Source organism: Talaromyces proteolyticus, assembly GCF_021365285.1.
Source record: "Talaromyces proteolyticus strain PMI_201 chromosome Unknown BGW36scaffold_3, whole genome shotgun sequence".
Classification (NCBI taxonomy): Eukaryota; Fungi; Ascomycota; class Eurotiomycetes; order Eurotiales; family Trichocomaceae; genus Talaromyces; species Talaromyces proteolyticus.
In genome coordinates, this window is record NW_025764279.1 from 1,026,713 (window position 1) to 1,047,547 (window position 20,835).

General features: G+C 47.3%; 6 protein-coding genes across 6 annotated transcripts; 1 reads left to right on the forward strand and 5 right to left on the reverse strand.

Annotated features, from left to right (window-relative positions):
* Window positions 1-33: 33 nt before the first annotated feature.
* On the reverse strand, window positions 34-2,029 carry BGW36DRAFT_356014 (putative potassium channel; the record flags this gene model as incomplete). Its single annotated transcript, XM_046213712.1, has 4 exons — window positions 34-1,684; window positions 1,745-1,854; window positions 1,908-1,947; window positions 1,998-2,029. The coding sequence occupies 4 exons, from the start codon at window positions 2,027-2,029 to the stop codon at window positions 34-36; spliced, it is 1,833 nt and encodes a 610-aa protein (XP_046075242.1).
* A 505-nt stretch (window positions 2,030-2,534) lies between these two features.
* Window positions 2,535-4,248, reverse strand: BGW36DRAFT_394658 (WD domain protein; the record flags this gene model as incomplete). The annotated part of the gene is made up of 3 exons (XM_046217941.1): window positions 2,535-2,754; window positions 2,820-3,627; window positions 3,693-4,248. The coding sequence occupies 3 exons, from the start codon at window positions 4,246-4,248 to the stop codon at window positions 2,535-2,537; spliced, it is 1,584 nt and encodes a 527-aa protein (XP_046075243.1).
* A 421-nt stretch (window positions 4,249-4,669) lies between these two features.
* BGW36DRAFT_356016 (COQ9-domain-containing protein) lies at window positions 4,670-5,602 on the reverse strand (the record flags this gene model as incomplete). Its single annotated transcript, XM_046213713.1, has 2 exons — window positions 4,670-5,002; window positions 5,069-5,602. The coding sequence occupies 2 exons, from the start codon at window positions 5,600-5,602 to the stop codon at window positions 4,670-4,672; spliced, it is 867 nt and encodes a 288-aa protein (XP_046075244.1).
* A 6,088-nt stretch (window positions 5,603-11,690) lies between these two features.
* BGW36DRAFT_445480 (uncharacterized protein) lies at window positions 11,691-14,119 on the forward strand (the record flags this gene model as incomplete). Its single annotated transcript, XM_046221674.1, has 9 exons — window positions 11,691-12,045; window positions 12,107-12,159; window positions 12,262-12,269; window positions 12,324-12,417; window positions 12,477-12,614; window positions 12,678-12,729; window positions 12,810-13,270; window positions 13,321-13,474; window positions 13,530-14,119. The coding sequence occupies 9 exons, from the start codon at window positions 11,691-11,693 to the stop codon at window positions 13,664-13,666; spliced, it is 1,452 nt and encodes a 483-aa protein (XP_046075245.1). The 3' UTR covers window positions 13,667-14,119.
* Window positions 14,120-14,726: 607 nt separating this feature from the next.
* On the reverse strand, window positions 14,727-17,413 carry BGW36DRAFT_290816 (PH domain protein; the record flags this gene model as incomplete). The annotated part of the gene is made up of 4 exons (XM_046210792.1): window positions 14,727-15,885; window positions 15,953-16,290; window positions 16,347-16,834; window positions 16,885-17,413. 4 exons carry the CDS (start codon window positions 17,411-17,413, stop codon window positions 14,727-14,729), a joined length of 2,514 nt encoding a protein of 837 aa, XP_046075246.1.
* A 1,267-nt stretch (window positions 17,414-18,680) lies between these two features.
* BGW36DRAFT_371740 (uncharacterized protein) lies at window positions 18,681-20,638 on the reverse strand. Its single transcript, XM_046215402.1, has 3 exons — window positions 20,532-20,638; window positions 20,317-20,464; window positions 18,681-20,190 (listed from the first exon to the last, which is right to left on the reverse strand). Exons 2-3 carry the CDS (start codon window positions 20,386-20,388, stop codon window positions 18,745-18,747), a joined length of 1,518 nt encoding a protein of 505 aa, XP_046075247.1. The 5' UTR covers window positions 20,389-20,464; window positions 20,532-20,638; the 3' UTR covers window positions 18,681-18,744.
* Window positions 20,639-20,835: the final 197 nt, after the last annotated feature.

A 20,835-nucleotide genomic window follows, 5' to 3' on the forward strand; every position in this document is an offset into this window, starting at 1 on the left:
ATTCTTGCCACATGAAGTGAAAGCAAGTCTTTTTCACTCTACCTTCCTATACAATTCTTCCTCCCTTAAATCTAAATAAAGCTTCTCCACCATGAATTGTAGCATCCAAAGAAGTTCAGCATTTTTATCAGCTAGCACTCTCTCGGAACTCATAGCCCTCCTCGTCGTGTCCTTTTCAGGGGCTTGAAAGACCGCAGGACGCGTTACTTGCGCTGAATCTGGTCCTTTCGCTTCCCCTGCATGCAGAAGGGGAAGGATTCTAGTCCAATTATCAGATGGATCGTATTCGACAGACCCATTCCTAAGAGCAGCCACCATTTTCATAATTTCTTCAACAAGCAAAACCTTGTTTTGACTGGTTTCACTCTTCACATTACCGAGCTCTATTTCGTTGGTAGCAGAACTGCCTGTTATACCTATAGGTTGGAAGTATTTTGTAGATTGACAGCCCGCAGATGAACTACAAGCATAATTTTCCAACTCGGTTCCTGAGGCTAGTGACTCTGGATTCGGGACATCATTAATATTTCGTTTTCCACTGGCGCGAGAATTGCTCGTATGCCTATTACGCCGCAGTATATGTCCCACTCCTAAAGCCCCAAATTTCCACATATAACTCAAGAAATCGACAATCGCACGAAGGCTAATATCACCCATGGCAGTGACGAGGTTCGTTAGAACAGGTATAGCAATTAGAGACCAGAAGACGAAGAAAGCCTTGCCAAAATTGCTGGTGGGATAGAGATCACCGTAACCGATAGTTGTCAGGGATATATAGGTAAAATACAGGGCTGTAGAGTAACTCCAGTTCTGGCTCTTTTCGGATCGCCTGAAAATAACGGCGCTGACGAGCCAAAGGACGAACCATGATGTCAAAAACAGTAGAAGGGCCTTCCAGCGGTATCTCCGATAAAAGTCAGATTTAACGCGGTGCAAGTTCGTAATTTCACTTGTCCCTGGGAATTGAGCACTGTCAATCACATGGGAAGATTGTTTGATGTTTTCGTGAGTTTGGTCAATAGAACCACCGAAGTCCCTTCGTTCATGAAAATTACCTCGCTCCTCTTCAAGCCTGAGCCTGAGCTTCATATCTCTCAATCCTTTTGCGAACGATGTTATAGATCTAATGAGGAGGCCCAAGATGATAATTCCTGCAGTGGCGTATGGAAATAGCAAGCTTCGCCCAAGGTGGGTTCTAGGCGCAAAATTCCCAATGCCAATAGTAAGGAGCGTATAATCTGTGAAATATAGTGAATCCGTGAAAGACCAGCTTTCAACGGCACTGTATGTACCGGCGCCTCCGATAAGAAAAATCGCAAATGTGATAGATCGCAGGATGATACTTGTGCATTCAATCTTTCGCCTTTCCTCGCGGGTCAGATGGATAGAGTGCGTGCTAGAGGTGTAAATAGCCAGGAAGATTGCTATCAGAATGTAAAGACCTGCAGCTAGTATCCCATAGAAGAAATTCTGCGTATACTGCAATGACTGTGGCGGTTGGATGATTCGATGTTGTCGAACCATGACACCTATGAGGCTGAATAACACCGTCGCTGCGACAAGCCAACCCGATATCGTCGCAATAAATCCTTTGGTTGGGTTATGTTTTGATGTCATGGTAAGGATAAACCCAATGTATGTAATGGATGCTAAAGTCAATGATACCGCCTTGAGAGCAATGAACCTAGCGGTGATTTAGCAACTAGATGGAATACAAGAGGGTAAAGGGAGATTAAACACTCACCAAACTGACGGCGGCACTGTGCTTGTACTCCCATCAACCTCTACTATCTCCAGCCATCCTTGGGCTACTGCACATATATTAAACATGACGGCCATAGCACATAGTGTTCCCTAGATATTTTTAATCAGCCATAAGTAAAGGAACAGGGAAGAAGAAGGCTTACCGCAATAACGGGGAAACAGGCCCATGTGAGCCACCAGTGACTACACATCTATATAAGCTTGAGAGATTGGAGGCATTCTGAGATGCTTACTTGTATTTCGTTAATTCATTTTTTGTCAACATATTAGATAATGTCCATTATTACTGTATTGACATAATCTCCTAGCCTCTTGTGTGTAGCTTTCTCATACATATTTTCAGCTTCGACCTAGAATTGAGCGGTCGCTAAGATGCAGACACCAGGTGATATTGCCATCTGAGGTCAAACCTAGTGGCAAGAGGCCAATCTGGACCAATCGAGCGATCCACCGTTGAGAGGCGAAATTTTATGGTTCACCCCAATAATTGAAGGGGAATGAATATCTGGTACCAAAAGTGGACGTCGAATCGGGAACGAGCATTATGAAAGCCATGTATCATCGGGTGATAGTTGATCTACAGTAGACATTCTGGGGTAAGCCATATTATTCTTTAACATTCTAAGCGGGCGTTTCTATCAGGAAACCTTAGGTGCTTGCTTCATATAGCACATTGAGTACAATACATGTTTGTCATGCCGTAGTGCTTAGCCTGAGGTCGGATAAAGTATATTGAGCATGTAAATTATAGGAAAAATAAAAAAGCTCTCTTACACCCACAGACAAAGCTTTCCACTTGCTGTTCCACCAGCAACCCAATTCTTACTCCTATGAAAGACAGCGACTGCCGGAACAGCGGTGATTCCATCACCACCCAATTGAGCCAATTGGTCACCACTAGAAGAGTATATATCGACGAACCGATTCATATTGCCGATACAGAAGCGCTGAATTGGCGATTGAGGGTTTTGCTGCCATTGCGGCCGCAGGCTGTAACCGAGCATCATTAATAATTTGTTATATTTAATAAAAAAATAGGGCATGGGGAATCTCACATTGTAACCCAGCGTCCTGTTTGGCAGTTATGTCTCACAACGGTGTCGGGTTTCATCGCCTTTTCGTCTAGCTGGTGGCCCGGTCCCCACGATGAGATGCCCTTAATGCCGAAATCATATATTTTGATGGAGTCATCGTAAGATGAAGTAGCAACTTGGCCTTGAGTGTTAAATGCGGCGTGTGAAACTGACAGACGACTTTCATGTTCTCCAATAGCTTCCGGGGTTTCATGTGATAGTTTTCGGAGATCCCACAGTCGCATCGTGCGGTCAAGACTCGCCGTCGCAAAAAAGTATGGATTAGACGGAAATAGAGAAAACCCGCCAATCTTCTTCTCAGATAATTGCCATTCTGTAATGGATGCGGTCTTCTTCGACTCACGAAGGTCATATTGGTTAAATGAGCCGCTTAATGTGGTCCAGTAAAGACAATTAGGATTATCAGAAGCCATATCAATGCCTGATATTGGTTTGTCGGTAGATCTAGATTCTGGGGCGTATTTCTCATCAGAGGTCATTTTTTCCAGGTCCATTTCTCGGATAGAGCTATCGTAGCTTGTTGTGTAGAGATGGGTTGACTTTTGGGGCTGAATAACCATTGAACTGATAGTACGAGTATGCGGCTTCAGCATTGTGATTGCTGGATCGTCATCGTTTTCTTCCTCGTCGTCATCGCCAACCTCGGGCCGTTTCTGTGATGCGTCGATCACGCCCAAATGGCCCATCTTGTCTCCAGCAAAGATTAGAGGTTTGGTTTCAGAGGGGTGGAATGTCATGGTATAAATTCGTTCGGGAGTAATCTTGAGACCTGCAAAGAAAGTATCCCCATTAGCATCAAACCATTTTCGTTCCAAGACCATATATCGAACATACTTTGCGGTTCCCACTGATCCCACAATTGCAGGTTACTCATTTCCTCCCTGAGAGCTTTTAATTCCTTATCTGTTGTCTTCTTGACATCCTCCTCGCCGAATGTCCGCTCATAGGGCTTTGCGACACCCTTCGTAACCATATCTATTCCGATGAGCGCATCACCACTCAACTTCTGACCGGCCACTAGCATATTATCCAGCGTGAAGAAATCAGACTTGCGCATCCTCTTCTCTCGTTCCAACTTTTGTGATTCCTCAAATGCTTCATCTGCCTTGCGCTTCGCAACCTCGCTATCTGCCGTGACGCCTCGCAGACGGGACGACATGCGACGCACAATCGGCGCCTCAACTTCCTCCTTTTTGACACGCGGGGTTGGTTTTTTCTTAGGCCGTGATGCACCATCTTTGGCGCCCGGTCTGGCCGGCGACGGTTTCGTGAAGAGACCGGATGATTGGGCTTCAAGGGTGAGCTTTTTGAGGAGGGCGTCGCGCTCGGCTATGTTCGCGAGTCGCTGCTTTTCGAACTCGGAGAGTTCTTCTGTTTGGGTGCGCGGCATGGTGAAGGATCATATATTGCTGAAAGCAAGCCGGTGCATCAAATTTCCTTTCATTCCTCTTCTCCTGAAGATTGGCTGATGAGATGACCGTGTGGAGCGAAAACGCCAATATGCGGAAACACGTGGAAACCACGGCGCGTTGCCACGTGATCTATTAAACAATCGTTTCGTGCTATATATGCACCCATGATTCAAATATTATTTCATGCATCTTTATGAAAATCCCTCTAGAAATGTACCTCTAATAGCCTAGGAAAGCTCTTAGACTAAACATTGCAGTCCATCAATAAAGCTATCAAGTAACAGTGTAGTAAAGATCTAGCTAAAGAATCCATAAAAACCAGTAAATTAACTAGTAAATTAGCCAGTGAAGAGAGATAATCTATAATAATACAAAAAGAAGCTATATATGTTAAGCCGACTAAATCTTCAATCCCCAGCTTCGTCCCAGACCTACAGCTGTTCCAGCCATGAAGCCCAGGTATGATTTCACGCCACCGATTTTGCTCCCAATTGTACTGTTATCCTGGAACCGGCGCTCAACAAACTCTTCGGTGTATTTAAAGCCTGACGAAGAGTCCTGGGTCATGACCACCTCGGAGCTTGCATAAACGGTCGACAGCGATAGACGTTTGGTGTACCATGAGGCGTCGATAGAGGCATCCCCGGCCAAGTGCAGAATATCGGAAGAGAGCGAGTGCAATTCGGAAATGGAAAGAGGGATATTCGACGGTAACGACATGCGTGCAAGAGCCTGGAGTCATTTATATTAGTATAAAATAGAAAGTCAGTGGGGGTCTTTATAGTCCACAAGACGTACATCCTGCCAGCGGTGGATTATCTCGTTGTTCATCCGCAGTCGCTCCAAAACCAGACTCTTAATTTTTTCTTCCACAGCCAACTCTTTCCCCTCGAATAAACCATTCTCTACCTTTGACCGTAAAAGCCCGCGTCGACTTGCAAGCCAGAACAGAATGAGGTCCATCTCTTGCCGCGAAAATAGCTGTATCGAAACATCTAAGAAGCCCATGTCACGCGCACCCAGCATCAGCGCTTGCTTTGTAAAGCCATGGTCAGGAACATGCTTGAGCGCAGCAGACAGTATGGCGGTTTGAGAGTTTGTGTACTCGTGTGTTGGAAGAGGGGCATGGAATCGCGAGTGGTAGCACCGTAGTTGAGAGGAGAATCGCGGGCTCTTGAACGCGCGCGGAGCTTGGGTGCTGCGAATAGGCCGAGTCGCGACTTTTGTGTAATTGCGACTTGGGGAGTGGAAAGGTTTCGATTTGCTCAGAAATTGAGTGGTGATGGCTCCGGTTTTGAACGAACTGAGTGCTCTTCCGACGCTGTTCGTCATGTTGCCTGCCAGGCGGCAATCGCATCGAGTAGCCATTTCTATCCGAACAGAATCGTTTAAGAAACAAAACGAGACTTAACTGGAAATATTGGCCTGAAGTGAATTAGGCCTGGTAAGTGTTTCGGCGCAATTAGAGCAGAGTTTGGATGGCGACTTGGGGTAACAAATGTTAATGCTGGGGGGAAATCGAGCTATGGCTCCGAAGTCAAAAGTCAAAAGGCTTGGCTTGGTAGGAGCATATCCGTTTGGGCAACTTCACCCAGTAAATATTTCGTCACCAAACTATTCAAATAGCTGACATTCACTCATGAAATCAAATTATAAATGAATGCAAATTCCTGATGTAGCTCTTATATTTACTATGTTGTTTTTTAATATAAGAAGGTGAAAGATTCAATAATCGCCCAACAATCTTCAAAATTCCGAGAAACTATAGGCCTGGAATTGATCAGGCATCAGTTACATTAATTGGTGTCACCAATATCAGGAGATATCCTTAACCCAGACAAAGTCTTTTGTGGCGTGTAATATTTTATTGGGTCCTCACTACCAATATTCGGGCTTGATTGCTTCAAATGTTGTGACATTTCGCCCCCGTAAGTGATAGCATCCAACTTATCGTATACAAACCAAACCACTGGTGATATTCTGATATCATTATCGTACATTGATGTAGTGAAAATAAAATTAGAATTCTGGTAAGTATAATTCCACAATGCGACTTTTCTAGCATTATATACAGTGAACACAATTTTGCTATTTGGACCGATGAGGTAATATTGGAACCAATTGGACAGTACTAGGCGAGATAATAGGATGCTACATGGTGCGTATGTAATCACATGCACAGATTTAACACTATATGATACTTTCCTAGCATTTGTATTCAGCCTATTTAGTCACCTTCCAGGGTGTGAGTCTCACCCAATCTTAAGTGTTACGGATGAGCAAGTATTATGGCGCATAAATTTCGAATTGGAATATTCATTTATAGTAGGTCTCATGTGATAAAAGTGGTTTCCATTTCAAATTCACTCTGACGAGTCTTCCTACCTGCAAAAGAAAGCGGGGGAGAAGCTATGGCCGTTTCTAGCGAAAAATTAGTAGCCCACCTGAATGCAAGTGCTCTTCGTGGAATGCAAAAATGAAGGACGTGGCAATTAGACATTCATTACACTATATGTATTAGTAGAGTGGCTCCTCGGGCGTCTCAGTGGCCATGTACGTATCGACATGCTGGCTTCAATTATGTATGCCAGGGTTCTGGCCCACGCTGGTGAATAAATCCAACTAACTAGCTGGTGGCACTGAGTGGTATCAGCGGAACGTTATAGCTATGGCCAATTATTGGCATCGGACTCGTTTATGCCTATAGTAAATGTGATATAATGACAAGGGTCCGTTTCCCAAATCAATAGAACCTCACACAGCGTGTTCTGACTTTATGACAGGCTGATCAGCAGGTGGGATACGTTTCAGACTCCCTCGGCAATTGGGGATCTCGTGAATGTTAGATAGAACCATAGGGGGCTGGTAGTGTGGCTCTCATTCTGCTGTGAGAGAAATGTGGGATTTCTGCGTATGGGTTGTGGCAGATTGCAGGAGTAGTGCACGCTAGACAGGGTTATCCAATGCAGGCGCACAGTCTACGTGATTGACTGGACAGGAAGAGCTGAGACTATGAACTTGGGATGAGACTAGTCTGGCTGTCTTCCCTCCGTTTCGCCCAATGATAAACACCGAAGTCTTCGTCCGCCGGCAATGGGAGGCCCTCTCGCTTTTGATTTTTCCTTTTGGCGAGACACAACTTCTGGAGCAACAGGCCAGGAGGTCAGTGCTCAGGTGCAGAACTAGTATAGATCGGTCTGACTGTCTGGGCCGCGTTTAACGACTCTGTGTTTGTATGGACCAGGCTGAAATCTCTGAACGATAATCGAACGGACTTAGTACGGGGGTTTTTCCCGGATTGACACGCTGTTGGCTCTGTCACTCCATGATGTCTTGAGTCCTAGGCGGTGTATTGAAGTTCATGGGACAGGTGATTCCTCTGTTTTCGCTCATGTAACAAACTGCTTGACCCTTTGTATTGATCGAGTGGAGCAAGCCATCATGCATCCCTCGAAAGAAGCGTCATAGAGCCTGCGAAAACAGACCACTTAAATCCTTGGTTGTGAGGATGCTGGCTGAGTGGGAATATTCCAATTTGTAGAAATGCATACCCGGAGCATTGGCCGAATAGCCACTCGTCGATTGATCGATCAGTCTTTCTGTTATTACTGAATGATGAAAATCCCCCAGCCTGAGAGTTCAGAACTAGGCAAATCGGTCGAAGATCACACCAAAAGGCTAGTAGCATGTTTTATGGAGTCTGACAGTTGCGTGCATTTTCAAGAGCCAGCAAGCATTGGACTTTCATCGTCAACGATTCACATTGAAAGTATCGTTACTCATGAAACCCCGTAATTTCGCTACCTACAACTCAGTCCAGGAATTTCCAAGATCTTGAAGCAGGGCGAAGGAGAAATACAGGCCGTGCGTATTTGCGATGACCAGATCATAAAAGACAAATACTATAGTTTCCGGGAATGTGTGATGCATGTGAACGGATCATATTGAATATAATTTGCAAATTGCCATTTTGTCCTACTGGAGCTTGATATATGGTTTATGCGGTGAAATCAACTAGAGTTGAATCCTCATTTAAGCCAAAAATCCGGTCGCACGCTGGGGGATATTGAAAATCTAGGGTTGAACACCTGTTGTAAAGTATAGATAATACCCTTGCCTATTGATTGTGATGACTGGATTCCGGTAGACCCTCTATATTGAGATTTTTGACGAGAGAATGAAAACCATTGAGCGGGCTATCCAGTTTCGATAGCCCGTAGTACGACTGCGTATCTCCGCGGACCAATAAGGAAATTCGAGAAAATGGCTGAATGTCAGTCAATGGGAGTAAGAGCCAGTGAGCGTAGATGCACGTACACTAAGCCTTCCGACGGCATTCAGCCCAGAATAACAGGGACGAAAAAGCCTAACCCTTGCTGCTGATGGGGAGCCGCCCGCTTTTTTTTCATGAAACCCGGCTGATACTGTACTATCAGACTATCCAAGACCTATAGTTCAAAGCCGCCAACAGACCCTTCAAGATTCGAATCCTTGATGCAGATCCCTGCGATAACATGTAGAGGAATACGCATGGACAAGGCCACATGTCGTTGACTAGATGTATTCATAAAGACGATCGAGATGACCGGTCATGGATTCACAGCACGCTGTGTGCATTGATCACCATCAAGGACAACAAAGAACAGATCACCAAGCTTTGCATTTCATTCACACGGCCTAAGTAGCCTAAGTAGAATCATTACACGGTACCAGTTGATAGATATTGTAGGGTACGGGTGAAGTCGAATACTCGGCTTGGTCAGCGCCGGCCCAAGCAGTGGCGCAGAGACCAGGAGTGACCGGCTCCACCTTCCTTCTCAACGGTGCAGATAGCATTAATACGAGGAATCTGCCATCTGCTCTTCCAAGCACATCATTCATTACTTCGAGATCCAACCGTCAACGTTCGTCCAACTATAAAGCAAGTGATCACGCCGATTGGCAGCAGCTTACAAGGCTGAAGCCCGTGGCCGCTCTGGTTGGACCCCCAATTGGGCAGTGATCTGAGCCTGGGCCGGATCGGGAGTCGGCTTCCTTGGTTCTACCACAATGAGCATCGCTTGCATGGGGCTGCGGCCAATGAGCTCTGTCCATTGATGCACTCATGAATGCTGCGTGGGCTCGGCGCATCGGTGGCTATCCAATCAGAGCAGTATGCGGGGGTCTGCCTCCTGCATGTTTGTGGGAGGAGGGCGGCTGCTGTGATTGGACGACTCAGCATTAATAATCTTAAATCAGCCAGCCATTAATTTGTGACGCTCAATGTGATTGGCCGGCATTCTGAAAAGCTGGGCCAACGGAGGACTGAAATATATACTGCAGTATTATATACAATGATGGTGCCATTCATCGTGGAATCATCGCCGTGAAGAAACATAGTGGCAAAGTAGTGCCATTGGTGCATTTCTGTTTATAGCACTAATATATTATTAATGGATATATAATTCAATACTCTATTGATATATTAACTATATTGTTGTATAAGTGCGAGCGCGGCAGGAGCGACAGCCATCGAGGAAGGACCCGCCTTCCGGAAAGGTAGTGAAGCTCGGGCAAACCTGAGTGCCGAAGCTCTGCCTAGCCCGGCTCCCCATCACGACTCCAGGACGAGCACTGCATCCATCATCGCCGCGCGAATAAGAATAGGTGCCAGACCATCAGAGGGACAACCAGCACCCGATCGATCAGCGCCGTTATTGCCAAGTCATCTCGTAACAGGAAATCAGGCTCTGTTAAGGTCAGTAGATCAATCGTGGTCGCTTCTCTTCGAAATTTCTGCCCGTGCCGCAGCAAGGTGAAACAAAAGTTGCTACGCGTCAACCAACGCGCAGCTCTAGACTTGCGTCTGCCTAATCTCCTCCCTCTCTCTTTTATTTACTCCGCGCGACTGTCGACTGTCGAGAATCCAGTCGCGCTGCTGCAGCCAACGGCAGGTTATTCCACTGTTCCAGCCCGTGATCCATCGATTAGCATCAGCAGCTAATCATTCGTGGCAGCTGCAAGTGCATCGTGATTGTGATTATTGCCCCTCTCCATCCCCCTAAACCAGTCTTGAAATTACTATTATTATTACTACCCGTTGTGTGCGTGTCCATTATTATTCACTATTTGTTTTATGATTATTATTATTATCTCACCCTCCAAACTCATCGCCCCGTCCCACTGCATCAGTTGCTATATCTGGGTAGCGCGTGCGCATGTTCCACTGCTAAGCTCTTCTTGCCACTGACAAGTTAACCAAGTTTCAGCCTCTGCCCAGGTCGACTCGCTCCTGGTCTTAGACCCCAACTGTCCTGCCATCCCTGTCCTTAGGGACCGTTCCTGGAGGTACAGGCGCTCCGGGGCTTATTTTCTCACCCACTCAAGCGCCCCCCTCCATCATCTGCTCGCTCCCCTCTCGTGCAGCGCTGCGTCTCCCTCACGCCTTAGCTTTCCACTTTCGAATTTCGAACGGAGGGGAAGTCCGCAAGCCATTGCATCCAACTCCGGGCGAATCATGGGTGGGTTATGTTTCCTTTCTAGCCTTGCTGCTTCTGCTTCTGCTTGTCATACATGCTCTGTTGCATCGTCTTCTCTTCTTTTTTTTTCATTTTCATTTCCCAACCATTCAACTGAACTGGGCCGCCGCACTTGCGTGTCCGTTCTGTTATCGGCTTTCTTGTTGCTGGTAGTTTTGCTACTACCACCCTCGTACAAAGTGACACTCCAGTGCCTCTGTACGTGACCATCGGCTTCCCCTCTTACCCCCAATCAAGCCGAGTGGTCTAACCCACCTCTTTCCATCCCCCTCATCTTGGCTGCGCTCTACAAAACACCGTCAACCAGGTGCATATTGCTGGGTACTTGAGACTTGAAGTACACCAGGTGTTTTGTAAATTGGTCTTTATTATATCCACTCGTGCTCCTTTGTCCTCAATTTTATCCACTCCTTTTTCTAAATCGAGGACTCAACCAACTCATATTTCGTTTGTGTCAAGAATATTCATTGCTACAACTGGGTACTGACATTTTTGATCAAACCACAGCAGACGTTTATCGACCCAACCAAGTAAGTGGCTCTTATTTTCTTTGTTCTTCATCTTGCTGGGATAGGCCTCTTCATCAATCGCCATCCCGGACCTTTTGTTCTTCAAGCCGGATGTGCAGTGGATGGTGTCAACCCTGAAGCAACCAATTGATTGCCTGGCACATTTTCAATTATTTGTCGGCAGATCATGGTTACTCTCACCCTGCAGTCTGCGGGTGAGATTACCCCTCCCCCCTTGATGATTGAATGGCAGGCTGCGATCCAAGTAGTCGCAACGCACAATTTCATTCCTTCCTGTATTTTGCTCGCTGATGCTTGGCATTCATGCGCACACTGGTTTATCATCCGTTGGCGGCAGTCTCTTGTGAACTCAGCCAACGCTTTTACTAACGTATGCAGCGTGAGAGATCTCGTTCTCCACGGGGTGATCGCTCTCGTCGTTCACGGAGTCCTCGTCGTTCGCGTCGCTCATATTCTTCTCGCAGCCGCTCTCGCAGCCGTGACGAGTATCGCCGTGGTGACCGTAGATCCAGATCGCCTATGAGTGGTGTGGGTGGCCCTTCTGGAGGTTCTGGTTACGGTGGACGTGGTGGGCCACCATCAGGAAGATCTTTTGAAGACCGCTCAGCAGCAAAAGAGCAAATGATGCAGTCGGTTCGCGACTCCTCTCAGCAGGACCGCAGGGTCTACGTTGGAAATTTGTCCTACGATGTGAAATGGCATCACTTGAAAGATTTCATGAGACAGGGTGAGTTGACCTGTCTTTTTATCGTGGTTTGAAGAATCGCTAATCGGGACATCGTCTGTAGCTGGAGAAGTTCTCTTTGCCGATGTTTTACTACTTCCGAATGGAATGTCGAAGGTGGGCACCGTGTAGCTGTGGCTGGTCTTTCCTGGTTTTTTTCTTTGGTTATTTTGGAATGTTGGGTTGACGGGTTGGGACATGGTTGTCCGAAAATTGTAGGGCTGCGGGTAAGTGTCAAGTCAGCTCTTTAGCTCAATATGACAGTACTAATCATCCTATAGGATTGTGGAATACGCAACGAGGGAACAAGCTCAGCAAGCAGTGAATACCCTGAGCAACCAGAACCTCATGGGACGACTTGTCTACGTGCGCGAGGTAACACTTTCCATTCGATATATCGCAGGCGGAACTGACATTATATTCAACCGAATTAGGACCGTGAAGCCGAGCCACGCTTTGCAGGACCACCATCAGCAAGAGAATTCAGCGGTGGTGCTGGTGGTAGAGGTGCTCCTGGTGGTGGCGGCGGCGGCGGCGGTGGTGGTGCAGGCCGACAACTCTACGTCTCCAACGTTTGTTCCCATTTTCTCTCAGTCACTGATAAATTAGAGCATGGTATTGACTATGATTTGTAGCTTCCCTTCAATGTTGGCTGGCAAGATTTGAAGGATCTGTTCCGTCAAGCTGGTAAGTGCGAACTTGTTGGACATCTGAAGATCAGGAATGCCGCAGAGTACAGATCCATCATTAACCATAACATTCTACAGCTCAACAAGGTACTATAATCCGTGCAGACGTCTTGACCGACCCCAGCGGCCGCCCGAAAGGCTCCGGCATTGTTGTTTTTGAATCTGCAGATGACGCCAACGTAGCCATTCAGCAATTCAACGGTTATGATTGGCAAGGAAGAATTCTTGAAGTCCGCGAAGACCGTTATGCAGGTGGATCCGGAGGTGGGTTTGGCGGCCGTGGTGGGTTTGGCGGTGGGTTCGGTGGCCGTGGCGGCTTTGGTGGTCGCGGTGGCTTTGGCGGAAGAGGTGGTTTTGGAGGTGGCTTTGGAGGACGAGGTGGTTTCTCTGGCGGGGGCGGCGGCGGCGGCGGCGGCGGCGGCGGCGGTTTTGGTGGTGGCTATGATGCTCCTCCTCCACCTCCATCTGGCCCTCCCAACCCTTTCACAGATTATGCAACCTCCGGAGGTGACAAGAGTGCGACTATCTTTGTCCGTAATGTGAGTATCATGGCTGGCGGGTGTTTGACAGCTGCTTACATGGTCAATAGCTGCCGTGGTCCACATGTAACGAAGACCTCGTCGATCTTTTCACCACTATTGGAAAGGTTGAACGTGCCGAAATTCAGTATGAAGGTAACGGTCGTTCCCGTGGAACCGGCGTGGTCGAATTCGACAGCGTAGAGACTGCTGAGACCGCAAGGTGTAAGTGCCCGTATTTGTTCTTTCTCTCGGATTTTATCGTTAACCTTTGTCCCAGCCAAATTCACTGGTTATCAGTACGGCGGTCGTTCTTTAGGCATCACGTTTGTCCGATACGCTCATCCTTCTGGGCCCGAAGATGCAATTGATACAAGTGACAACGCCGGCGGTCTGACTCAAGACCAGATGATGTAATTTTACTTCCAAAAGATTCCCCATGTAACTTTTTACTTTCTTGATGTGGGTGAAACAGATTCTTTCAATGTCTGTCATCTTGTGAGAATATTCAACTTGATGAGCCGGCAACGTTTCTGATTTATCCGCATTTCGGCCCTCTGGCACGTCGAAGGAAATTTTTTTTTTTTTTCGATTTGCATTCATCTACCACATCGAGGGGAGGTGAAATGATGTCAAGGCCGAACTAGAAAGCCCATGGTGCGTGTACGACTACTGGGAGTACTCAATTGCTGGTCTTTTAGCTTTTCTTTTATCTTTTTTTTGTTTCTTTTTTCTCTCGTCTATTTTCGCTTTTATTTTGCCGAATAAAAAAAAGGTACATGCACTTGGGTGGAATATGGAAGAAGATAGGAAACAAAGTCAGTGAATACAACGAGGTTTCAATAACTCATAAAACAAATTATACATGTAATCCAGACCGACCACGAGTCTCTCCTAGAATACGTACGTCGATCGTTCAACGTTGACTAGGTGTTTGGGCACAATACCGACTTCGATTATTGATACATGCCAATTATTTGTTTGGTCATTGTATAAAACGTCCATGATATTCTCAAAGACCCAAAAGGCTCCTTAAAAAACGAAAAGGCTATGTACGACGTTCCAACCTGGGCTGTAAAACAAGATTGTGATATATATAAAAGAGAAAACACATGCCGTTGGTAGGAATGGCATGACATGTACGCTGGACGGCATCAAGCCAGGAGTAGAAAGTACGAACATGACAAGAGAAATGACGCATATATAGGAGGGCGAAAAAAAAAAGAGAAGGAAAGGAAAAGAAAGGAGAGAAAAACGGTAGCCAGCCAGAGTGCAAAGGATGAAACGATGAAGAGTATCTGGAATAAAGAACAGAATGCTCTGGGTGAGTACGAGACTCGGCACAGAGAGAGGGAAAGAAGAAAAAGGAATAGCGCTCACAGACAACAGTTGTAACGACAGTTATGTTCTAATTCAAAAAACCATAACGTAACAGCAGAGAATTATCAACAGGACAAGGGAATTGTTTAGCTAGTAATCAGCCCGTCAGGGTGCGGGGAAATTTCCCCGGCATCTTGAGTTGGTCAATGGTTGAAGCACTCTCCTTGGATTGTGCGTTCGGACGGGTAGATGAAGCATCCATGACGGCGCTATCTGATAAAGGCGATGTGATAGACGTTGGGGTTGATGCGGTTAATGAGTATGTGGAATGAGTCTGCCTCGAGCGCTCAGATTCCTGTCTATTAAGCAGAGAGGCGTCTGGGACCGCATATATCGAGGTGGTAGCCGCAGAGGGATTGGTAGAATTCGTGTTAGCGAGTTCTGCCGAGTCATTGTCGACGTAGTTATTCTGCGGGTGTGCTTCGTTGTTGACGACAATCGGGGCTTGGGAGGGAGAAAAGGCTCGACGAGAGGTAGTAGGTGATTGCTCTTGCTTGTGGTTATGGGCGTGATCAATGGTAGTGGATGTGTTTACCCACTCTCCGGCATAAGAGTCGTAGTTTTCAGGAGGTGCAGCGTTTTGGTAGTTAACTGGTCGGTGTGGTAGCTGGGTATGTTCTTGTGCTGCAGGATAATTCGGGTCTTCGGCCGGTTGTTGGGTCGGTGCAAATGGAATGCCGGAGTCGGGGAGCGCGCTAGCTCCAGCTAGAGCTTCTCGGTCGCCAGAACTCTCTCCACTAGAACGTGATAAGGTGGCCTGTAAGTTGCGGTCGATCTGTACATCACTTGGGAAACGCCCACCTGGTTGAGGACGTTTATCCGGCGTCACGGCTGCCGTTGAAGTTGCCCGTTGCAAAACAGCCGATTGACTAGAGTACGGAGTTTGATCGGCTTCATCCTCGTCCATGACGCCGTCACTGCTGATCGAGCTTGCTCTGAAGCTGTTACCACTCAGACTTCGGACGTGACGTCTAACAAATGCGTTTCGTGCCTCTCCCGTCCTTGCACTAAGGTTTGTAATGTCGTCGAACCAAGCCATCATCGTATCATAGGATTCTGCTCTAAAAACCCAAGCATGACCACGATGCATCGCGCCAGTTTGTCGTCCCTTGAGCATGAATTTGTGCGAGGTAGATTCAGGCTGAGAGTGTGATCCGAGTTTCTGCTCTGGTAGGTAAAGAGACATGACCGGCGTCTGGGAGGCTATTCTATCGGCGGATTTGAATTCGTGAAGATGGGTTGCAGACAGCACATACCTGAATTTTGTCAGCAAGACGCAAATGGATAATGCGCAACAAATAAATATAGGGAAGTAAAACATACCATCCTGGTGTATAGCTCTTCAGGTACTTGCTCTTGCGTTCCAGCATACCGGACCGGACTTCAGCTGCAGCTGGGTGGTCTTTTCCAGGATAAGAAATGGCTTCAACGTTTCGGACTGGTACACGAGGGTCGACCAGCTGCTCACTCTCTGAAATGAAATTGTTCCATTCGTGATCTTTGGGCATAGAAATAGGACCTGCTCGGAGTTTCTCGACTGTGTCATAAGCTTCGTCTGCTTCTCGTTTCAAGATACTAGCGTAAGCATTGTAAGCCTTTTGGATTTCCCCAACAACAATCGACTCCAATTCGCGCCCTGAGTTTTCGAGGTTTAGATAGGCCTAGGCGGTGCTGTTAGTAATATTTTGATACTGTGCGGCAGAAAAAAAGACCCTACCCTGTGCAAGTAGTTTTCTTCCTCGATTTGTCTTTCGAGCTGTCTGTCAACCTGCAGCCTGAGAATAAATGGATCGTGTTTGCCGGACGTAGCAGATGGATCTACGTCGACCAGGCCCAAGGTTTCCTGTAAGTTGCGCACGGCCTTGCGCGTGCTCTCGACTTCCTTGTCCACGCTATTCTTGAAATCACCAGATAGACTCTTGATTTCTTTGGTTTTTTGTTGAAGGTCGCTTCGAAGACCGGTCAATTGAAGGATCACCTCGCTTTCCACCTCTCTAGCCTTATTGGCCTCGGCGAGGCCCTGCTTGTGATAATCGCGTAGAACTTCGGTCGCATCTGCTAGTCCGCCGGATTCCAAGAAGGTGGAGGGAATGGACATGTTGTTAATGACATTTCCGGCTGAAAGCAACAACTTTGCTCGCGTTTCGTAAGACTTTTGAATTTCTTTAAAGAATACGATCAGGTCTTTGAGAACCTTGCGCCACGCTAATGTTGCTGTTAGTTATATGTATCATTATGAAGACAAGAGTGCATACACTGAAACCGATGTGCTAGTTCGTCTGTAGGACTGCCAGTCGTGGGGATTGGGACGTAGAAGGCACTGCTCGGGTCATCGCCGCCGTATTTTTCCTTTTCTCCGAGATTCAGACTTCTCACACTGCCTGCACGAAGGCTGCGTCTGCTGCCGCTCCGTTTTAGGCTTCCTTTTCTGCTCAAGGATGGTTTCTTTTTCAGCGTGCCGCCTCTGGATGGAAGAACACTGTTGTGCGACATTTGGGAATCACTCCGCTGCAGACTAGATCCTCCGACGCCAGCAAATCCGTCAACAACCGCAGAGCCTCGCCTGCTAATGTCCATATCTTCGTTGAAACGTGAGGTATAGCCCAAGGGCGACTGATCAGGTAGATGCGCTGGCTGGGAAACAGCAAATTCTGTAGGCACGATAGAATTGGCGACGTATGAGTTGGGGCGTGAGCCAGATCCCATGCGACTCAGTTGCGATGGGTCATTGGGCATCGGAATATGGTCGTAGCCGTCCTGAGATGGAGACTGTGCGGTGGCCATTGCACCGCCGCAGTGTGTAGACAGCGCAAGCGATGGACAATCAAGGAAAATAGGAAATTTGATAGTCCCGATGGCAGTTGCTGCGTTTTATCAAGCTGGGTTGACGAACCAATTCCCCGCCATAAGAACAAAGTCGCAATTGTCACAGGCAGTACAGAAAGCAGGAATGGCGATGCGTAGAGCGAGCGGGGAACCGTATGCACGGGAGGGGGACAAAAAAGCAGAAGGGTGCAGCAATGACTGAAGGGCAGTGAATGAGCAATGATGGTGGTGATGGCGGTGATGGAGGTGGTGGGTGTGGTATTACTAGTACAGTTGTGGTAGCCTTGAAGGTAAGTGGTAAGTAGTTGCGCTGGTGACGGTGACGGATGCGGATGACGTCTACGTTCGACCTGCACAAGCCCCGGCTAGCACCAGCTGCGATCAATCCGGTTCCCTTCCCCGCCCCTCTCTCTGCCCCCTATTTTTCTACTTTTCGACTTTTCGACTTTCCTTTTTTCAGTCCTCCAAATCGGTCCACTCTGGCCAATTTGGCCTCTGCTATTGGGCACAGCACTCAGCTTCGATACTGCCCAGAGAGCCCGCTAAACCTTCTGTGGTCGGGTTTTGTCCCGCCTCGATTGCGCCACAACAGCGCCCTCCGCCAGCGCTGCTGTCAGGCCACATTCCGTGTTATCACGCTTGTGATCGCAGATTCAATTACCTGGGCGGTCACTTTTCGTGGGGATGGACGAGCCAGGCGGCTGTGATGAAAGCTGTGGCGGTGACGACTAGAAGAAGAGTGCTATTGTGCTAGTCTTGATGTCGATCATCCTGCTTAGTACTTACTGGAGACTGCTTTAATGGCACTGGTATTATCGAAGGCGCCAGGTATTACGTAGGTAAAGCGCAAACCCAAATTCCTCTAGGTCTCGAATACAACTCGCGTCGATGTATGTGTATGCTACGCTGCAGTTGCAACTCTGCATTATTATCAACAAGAAAAGTCTTTGAGTCAGTATGGAGAACACCATGTTATCCGACGTCATCGATTCGGAACTGGCGGAGATTCTGCCGAGTTCATCTTGTGGCCCAATCAGGTTGCGCAGTCTACTATGCAACTACACAGAACACAATTGCAAATTGATTTCCACAATGGACCTGCCATCAGAGAGCCCATGGTGTTTGGTCATGTAGGGGGGGGTACAAACAACCTTAATCTTGTCTTGTGCATGTATACCTGAACATCGAACGCTTAAATTTAAACTCACCTCTCAATTCTAAAACTGAAATATACTATCCCAACTTTAATGTTCTAAGCCACTATATTTATTAGGTAACTAAACATATTATTATGCGACACCTATCAAGTCACGGGCGTGCTGCAGGACGTTGGTCAACCAAGTCGCCGTTTCGCGCCCAACCTGCTCAAGCACCTCTGAATCATTCAGGGCGGTCGATGCTACAGACAATGGCCACATCATAATAAGCCCTCGTATACTTTCAGCCTGCTGCATCTCATATTCTTCATTGGAGTTCGTCGGGATATTGAGCATCAAAGCGACACTTTGACAGATATGATGGATCATTTCGACAATCTTATTCCTTGTCGTGGCGCAGTGGACGGGCCATGATCCAGGTCCCGGCTCCCATTTGGATATCGCTTTACTATATTCCAGCAAGTTCCAATTCAGCATCGTTTGCAACGCAAAGCATAGTGTCCGCGGTATAGAGACCCAAAAGGACTCGTAGCTATAAATAGTCCGTGGTGCCCCAGCCCAATGTAGCATGGCATGATCTTCGGGGGTAATATCCCTGATAGAGAAAATAAAATTTGGTGGCAATGAGGCTTCCCATTCCTTTAATTCCTGGCCCATCATCTGCATGGCCCCAATCAAAAGATTGATTCTTTCTCGTGCTTCATTATCGCCGGAAGACGACTGTGCCATAACCAAGTCAATGTCGGCTTGAGCTTTCCCCAAGCGGTACATCAAGCCAAACAGTCGAGGGCCAGGCAAGGATGGATCGAGCTGGCTAGTCCACATTTGCAATGGTAGCGGCGGCTGTAGTCTCTTTCTGAGACAATGGATCACCATATGGAAATAGATTATATTCAGTAGTCGGCCGTCAATGACTGGTTCTGATAACCCCGGTTTTACTTGCTGGAGCATAGCAATGGCCCCATGTATATGCGTCATTCGACTCGTGTTATTGTCATCCATTGAGCCTGATATCAGAGTCTCGAAAAGACTCATTAATATTATGGACACTAGAACATTAGTGCTTGGTTTCCCATCCAGCTGGCGCAGTTCCTGATCGACCAGTTTAATAGCCTTGCAATACTCTGTCCGAGCAAGTATCGTGGCCTCTGGGACACCCTGTTTCCGGGCAAGGTTGGCCAATGAAACAGCTAGGATCGCATGCGAGAACGAAGTAGCGTCGGAGGCATTTGTATATAGATCAGGTAACATCTGGAAAAATCCCATCCACGGTTTAGATTTGTGAGCGATGCAGCCAAAGTCCTGATAGAATTTAGCTAATGCTGTGGCTTGGAGTCCACCGGAATGAAGATCGCCGTAAGCATGTGCATGTGCCACGCACTTGGTATCGATTTCAGGTCTAGCTACTGACTTCTCGTTTGATGTCTCCACATTCGCGGCCCTTTGACGCCACATATTGGCTGCTCTCACTGCAACTTTGTCATTTTCGTTACGAAAGTCTACGTCGAGCGGGTCGGGGTATCGACAGCCAGTCTGATGTCGAGTGCATCGCCGGCACCGGGGTCTCTCTTCTCCGCACTGGGGCACAGAATAATATAATTAGCCTAGCTTGATTTGACTATTTCCTTCTAGAATAGGCTGATCTCAGTCATAATGGGGTAAATAAGGTGAACCGATGGTAAATATTGGGCTTTTCTCCCATACCTTTACTTTCTTTTTGCGGCAAGCCTCGCAGCCTGTACTCCGGCGCTTTTGCACCCTCTGTGCTCCTAGCATTTATGGAGACAGCTGGGCTTTGATCTGAAGAAGACTCTAGTACGTCTTCAGCCAAGGGACAATATCAAAGATGTTACTGTTTTCCGTTTGGAGTAAGTTATGGGGCCACAGAAGTATTGATAAACTCTAAGGATCAGATGTACCACTTGGAGGCAGTTTTTCAGTCGCAGTTATCTGCCAGGTACTGTGCTTAAAAGCAACGAATTATTGGCATCCTGGCCTCTTTCTACACCGCACAGCTGAAATCTCCAGAATAATATCAAAAGGATGTATGTACTAACTGCAGGGCTGAGTCTATTTGCGGCGGGGCCGGTGTCGGCGCTAATCCGTTTGCGGCAAGTCTCGCGATCGTCCAATCAATGTGAGAGATTGTAAATGGTTTACCTCAATATTAGGCTGGAAAATAAGAAAAACTGATGCTGGCTGCTGGCTGCCGCAAGTTAGCAG